General features: G+C 37.3%; 1 protein-coding gene across 1 annotated transcript in view; it reads left to right on the top strand.

The window, feature by feature from the left end:
• The first annotated feature begins 1,398 nt into the window (after positions 1 to 1,398).
• Positions 1,399 to 6,582, top strand: part of Lsg1 (large 60S subunit nuclear export GTPase 1) — a 28,935-nt gene continuing 23,751 nt past the window's right edge. The window contains exons 1-2 of the mRNA XM_015500011.2: positions 1,399 to 1,556; positions 3,116 to 3,242. Coding sequence (XP_015355497.1) covers positions 1,458 to 1,556; positions 3,116 to 3,242 — 226 coding nt within the window. The 5' untranslated portion in view covers positions 1,399 to 1,457. The remainder of the gene's footprint in view (positions 1,557 to 3,115; positions 3,243 to 6,582) is intronic.

Genomic DNA, 6,582 nt, shown 5'->3' with positions numbered 1-6,582 from the left:
CAGAGTGCTCATCTAGCACATGTGAGGCACGGGGTTCCAAACTCAGCACCACATAAAATACGTAAAATAAAGATATCGTGTCCAACTACAGCTAAAAAACTTAAAAGAAATTTCCAGGGGATTCATATATGCATTAAATTTTGAGAGGTACTAGATGAGATGGTTTCTTTTTTGGGGGGGAGATGTGTACCAGGGATTGAACTCAGGGGCACAGCCCAATTTTTTATTTTATTCAGAGGCAGGGTCTTACTGGGTTGCTTAGCGTCTCCCTGTTGTAGAGGCTGACTTTGAACTCATGATCCTCCTGCCTCAGCCTCCCTGCTGCGCAGGTGGAGACGGCTCCTTGATCCAGTGATTTTTATTTTTTTAAGTCTTAACTGACAGATCAAAATGTATATATGTATGATGTACATCATGTTTTAATGTGCTATAGGTAGTGGAAAGCTAAATACAGCTAGTTAACATATGCATTAACTTGATCCTATTATTTTTTTTTAATACATGCTAACAATCCTCATTCCCCAGTCCTCCCAGGAATTTATACAATAGTGATAAGATGTGGGTTTGATTCCTGACACTGCATATATTTCATCTATGACCCGGGAAAACTACTCTCTTCTCTGAGCATCACAATAGTGAAGCGGTTTTCTGGATCAATGAGAATGTCTTTTACACACGTCACTCTAAATTGACTTCATATTTGCAGATAAAATTAATAATAAAGTGAGAAACAAAAGCACAGGCTTTGAAGAGTGGAACCAACTCGCAGTTTTCTCTTTAACTATTGAAAAAAAATGTTAATGAAATTTTAACTGGAACTTCTAAGCATTATTATTACTATTATTATTAGAAATAAAGCAGACATCAGACCCTAACTTAATTTCCTTGAAACCTTACCAAACTCTGGAAATATTCAACTTCTCGTTCCGAACTCCCATTCAGGCAGCTAGGGAATCGTAGGTAAACAAAAAATGTATTTAGTTTCTGGGTTGAACCTCCGGGACTCCACACTCGGTTGAAAACCAAAGCGTGGGAGTCGCTTCCACCACGCGCCCGCCGCAGAAACACCCTTCTTTGGAGTCTCCGCCTACTCTCGAAGAAACCAGCTAGGAGACGGGGTTCGTACCTTGAATGTGGACGGCCATATTTTCCAGTTGTCTTCGTTTCCAGCCGGACGCTAAAGACTAAAGAGCAAATCTGGGATGTACCATTCTCTTGACTGAATCATTCTATACAAATTGAGATATTTACAGGGTCATTCATAGGAAAGACCCAGAAATTATCTTTAAATTTCTTTTATATAATACTGGAAAGCATCGTGGAGCAAGTCATTTCGCTTTTCCTTCTCATCTTTGGGCCTGAACTATTTGGACTCGCCCAAACGTAACTTCCTGAAGTAGAGCTTTGAATTCCGGAAGCGGCACGCGCTGGGAGGTTTGTACCACAACTGGATTGCTATGGGTCGGAAGAGAGCGCTGGGCAATGGGTCTCTGGGCCGGGCCCTTATCCGCCGTCAGACTCAGAAGAGCCGGAGCCACCGTCACCCCGACCCGTGGGTAAGTTAGACACTGTCATCTTACTTACTCTGTGTAGTTTCGAGAGCCTGAGTGCTACAAAATTGGGGGTCAGAAGTCACAGAAATTTTGCACAGTGATGCCTAAGCAGTTTTCAAGTTGTCGTTTTTGCCAGACCGAGAAGCAGGCCCTAGCCAGCCACAGGGCCCAGAGGGAAAGGCCTGAAAGCTGACCTGGTATGACCGCGAGGCTGGAGTGAGAGTGCGAAGTCCCGGATGCCACACTGTCTTAAATGCGTTTGATTTTCGCTCTAGAGACAAGCCATAGGAGAAATGCTTGGAAGTTTCTGAGCAGAAAAGAAAACTTATTTAAAAACTGATTGGTTTAAAGAATTGAGCCTCCAAAACTATTGGGTTACCATGAGTACTACAAAATAACCTAGATCTGTGCTTCTCTCTCTCTCTCTCTCTCGCTCTCTCTCTCTCTCTCTTCTCCCTGGGGGTTTAATGAGCCATTTATTTCCAAGATGTGACAGGACTAATTTTTCTCTAGGCCTCTGGAAGACCCTTAAAAAGTGAATATGGTTTGGTTTCTGTTTCTCATTCAAGTCATTTATTCTCCAAGGTATTTGAGAACATCACTGAGTGATCAGTAAGATTCTCTGCTAAAGTTATTTTTTTCCCACGTGCTGAATTTGACTATCCTGGTGCCACTATCATGCCATCCGAGTTACAACCATATAGGCTGTAAAGTAATCTGCATTCAGTACATATCAGGTGTGACTTACTGTGCACATTAGATTACTAGTAATTTTAATTGATTTTGAAGGAACTCGTTATTAATGTATTAGTGCAGCCTTTAGAAAGTAGAAAATTGAATGTAGATTCTAATCTTTATTCTAATATTTACTGATGCTGTGACCCAGAGCATCAGTAAAGTTAAGGGCCCTTAAGTTTGGACCCTTAACTTTTTTGTTTTATTTATTTGTAGCTGTACTAAGGACATAGCTGGTGTTTTTATTAGACTATGGGTTCCCTCTGGAAATCAGTTGAATAGTAACATTGGTAAGAGAGAATAAGAAATATTAGTATTGTATGTGATAACTTTTGTTTCTAGATTTTTTTATTTACATTTTACAGTAATTAATAGTACTTATACACTTAGCTCCCTATGTGTCACACACCTTTGGGTCACTGTGTAAAATGTATTTCTTATTGTGGTCTATCAAAAAATGGTGACTGGCAGAGTTGGACAGTCTGGGTTCAAATTCTACATATACCACTTAGTTTGAAACTAAATGCAAATTATTTTGTCTTTAAATCTCACTTTCCTAATCAGAAAATGAGATAAAATAAAATTCACTTCAGAAAACTCTGAAAATTAAATAAATGATGAAGAGGAAGTACTTACCATGAGATTAAAAAGTGCTTATTTAAGTGTTGATTGTTAGTTGTATAGTTTTGAAAGGGGCTAAAGTACCCTCAAGATCACAGAACATTGTGATCTTGAACACAGAACAAATGCAAAGACATTTAGAGCCTGTTTGGATGTCAAGAGCAGAAGAGAGCAGCTTTATTTCTTACCCTGTGTTTTATTCATAGTTGCACACAAGTGAACTCAATGATGGCTATGATTGGGGTCGTCTTAATCTTCAGTCTGTGACTGAACAGAGCTCTCTTGATGACTTTCTTGCGACTGCAGAACTTGCAGGAACAGAGTTCATAGCTGGTAAGTTGTTTATTCCTGAGTGTATGTAACACTAGTCACATATCACCTTGCTGTCTAGATACAAATATGTTTTACTGGGAAGTGTTTGAGACTCTGCTAAACTCATAACTTTAAACTTCTTATACTTGGTATATCAAGTTCAAGAAATTCAACCTCTCATAGTAAAAATGACCAGTCAACAATATGGCATTCTCCAGAAATTGTTTTCTGACATCATTATTAAAAAATAAAATTCCATCCTTGCTATTGTTAGGCAGTTTGACTGTGGGTTTTGTTTTGTTTGTTTGGTTTTTGGGTTTTGTTTTCCTTATTTTGGTGCTGGGAATTAAATCCAGTGGTGCTTAACTACTGAACCACATCCCCAGCCCATTTTTAAAATTTTTTCTTTTGAGAGGATTTTCCTAGGGCCTTGCTAAGTTACAGAGGCTGACCTTAAACTTGTCATTTCCTACCTCAGGTTCCTGAGTTGCTGGTATTACAAAGGTGTGTCACCATGCCAGTCTTGACTGTTTTTAAAGCACCAGCCAATGCATTTTGGTCAATTTTTGCATGCGCATAATTTTATTCACTACTCTCCTTTTTTTTTTTTTTAACTTAGGAGAGTACCTGGCACTCTTATAAAATAGTATTATAAACTATTATTTCTATTCCTCTTCTTGTTACTATAAATGTCTTTTAAATGTTATTATGTTGTTTAGCAAATCATTCTTCATTTGTTCAAATGGTTTTTTTTGTTTGTTTGTTTTTTGTTTTGTTTTTCGTGGGGGAGTACTAGGGATTGAACTCAGGGGCACTCAACCACTGAGCCATATTCCCAGCCCTATTTAGTATTTTATTTAGAGACAGGGTCTCACTGAGTTGCTTAGCGCTTCCCCATTGCTGAGGCTGGCTTTGAATTCAAAATCCTACTATCAGCCTCCCTAGCTGCTGGGATTACAGGTATGCGCCACTGCACGCGGCTCAAACACTTTTTTGAACATTTACTCTCAGGCTTACTGACTACTAGGTACTGACTACTCAGAGTATAGTGTTAAAAGATAAATTTTGTTTTAGCAAGATTTTGTTTTGATACTGGAAAATGAGATTGACCAGATTATGTTATATGCATGTATGACTATGGCATAATGAATGCCACTGTTATATAAAATTATAATATAGCAATTAAAAAAAGACTTTATGAACCAAAAAATAAATTAAAAAGATTTTGTTTTGGGTGCTATGAAACAAGTCTATAAAAGACAATAGGGTCATAAAAGATTGAATTAATAATCATTTCTATCTGAAGGAAGACAGTCCAGTCAAGGAAACTCTAACCTTAGAGCTGAGTCTTGTATATTGAGTAGATACTAAAAGGACAGAGGAGATAACACAGGTATCTATACACAGGCAGGCAGAGGACTCAAGGCAAGATGGGAAGCACCAGCCTGTTTTACTCAGAAAAAGATTAGAAGTTTGACTTTACTGACACGAAGGGAAGGGGCAGGCTGTAATGAACACAGACACTGAAGAGGTGGACAAGGGGCAGATTTTGAGGAGAATAAAGACTTAAGGGAGCCTTAAAGGTTTTAAGCAAGTGAACAACATAGTTTTAGATTTCATTGTCTAGTGGTTTTGATTAATTTGTTGTTTGGGGTCCCCCCAACTTTATTTAGTTATGGTGTACAGCAAGTTTGTTGTTGTTGTTGTTATGTGTATATATGATATATGTGTATATCTGCTATCAAACTATTTAGCAGATCCATCACCTCACTAGTTTTGTGTATATTCAGTGAGATCATTTAAGATATACTTTTTTAGCAAATTTCAAGTATATGGTACAATATTGCTAATTATAGTCACCATGAGAAACATTAGATCTCCAGAATTTATTTACTAATTGAAATTGTATACCCTTGGACCAGCATCTTCCTATTTCCTCCACCCACAACTCCTGATAACCAACATTCTCTCTGCTTGTGTGAGCTCACCTTTTTCATATTCCACATATTAGTGAGCTCATGCAGTATTTTTCTTTCTGTGCCTCGTTTATTTCACTTAACATAATGTTCTTCCAGTTTGCTGTTATTTCAAGTGTCAGGGTTTTCTTCTCTTTTTTTTTAAGGCTAAATAATGTTCGTTTGTGTATGTATACTGTTGTCCTTGATATCTGTAGGGATTGGTTTCAGGACTCCCCCCCCCCCCAATTGATACTCCTTCTTTTTATAAAATGTATTTGCCTATAATCTCTGCACATCCTCCTGCATACTTTAAGTCATTAGTAGATTATTTGTAATACCTAATACTATATAAGTAGTTATTACACTATAAGAAAAAAAAGTCTGTGTGTGTAGAACAGATGTGATATTAGCTTTTCTTGGAATGTTTTCAGGTTTGGGGTTTGGTTTGTTTGCATTTTTGGGATTCAAACCCAGGGCTTCTTGCATGCACCCTGTGACTGAACTACACCCCCAGCCCTCATATATTTTCAACCTGTAATTGGTTGAGTTCATACAGAACTGACTGTATACCAGATTTTCCTTATCTGTCCATTCATTGATAATCACAGGTTGATTTCATATCTTGGATATTGTGAATTTCCATTTATTTTGCATATGGAATTTCTGTATCATACAGTAGTTCTAGTTTAAACCTTTTGAGGAACTCCCATACTAGTTTCCATAAGGGCTGCACCAAATTTTATTTTTTTAAAGATCAGTGGTGGATTTCTAAGGAAGAAAGATGCATTGGGAGACTTGCTTTAGTCAATAAGAGAAGCAAGTCAGAACTGAAGTAGAATAGTAGAGAACAAAACAGGAACAAGAACATTAGAAGCCAAAATAAACCAGACTTGATGGAAGGGATGGAGTAAGTGAAAAAGAGTAGAGTCAAGAATAAAGCACTGAAGTCTCCTTAAATTAATGCATGATTAAACGAAATGTGGTTCACCTATACAATGGGATATTATTTGGCCATAAAAGGAAGAAGGTTCTGATACATGATGCAGCATGCAGGAGCCTTGAAACATACTCAGTGAAAGAAGCCAGACACAAAAATCACATATTATATGATCCCATATATATGAAAAGTCTGGAGTAAGCATACCTACAGAGACATAATAGATTAGTGGTTACCTGAGAGGGAATGAGAAGTATCAACAGGTAAAATTTTCTCTTTGGGGTGATGAAAATGTTTAAAATTGATTGTGATAACAGTTGCATGACTATATATTGTATATTAGAAATCATTGAATTGTGTGCTTTTAACAGATGATTTGTATGGTTCGTGAATTATATCTTGATAAAGTTGTTTTTTAAAAAGTCTTTAGTGATCTTTGCCAGAACCATTTTAGTTTATTAGAGGG

The sequence above is a fragment of the Marmota marmota genome, unplaced genomic scaffold (assembly GCF_001458135.2).
Source record: "Marmota marmota marmota unplaced genomic scaffold, marMar, whole genome shotgun sequence".
NCBI classification, from domain to species: Eukaryota; Metazoa; Chordata; class Mammalia; order Rodentia; family Sciuridae; genus Marmota; species Marmota marmota.
The sequence above is the reverse complement of the archived record's forward strand: the minus strand, read 5'-3'. Positions and strand labels throughout refer to the sequence as shown.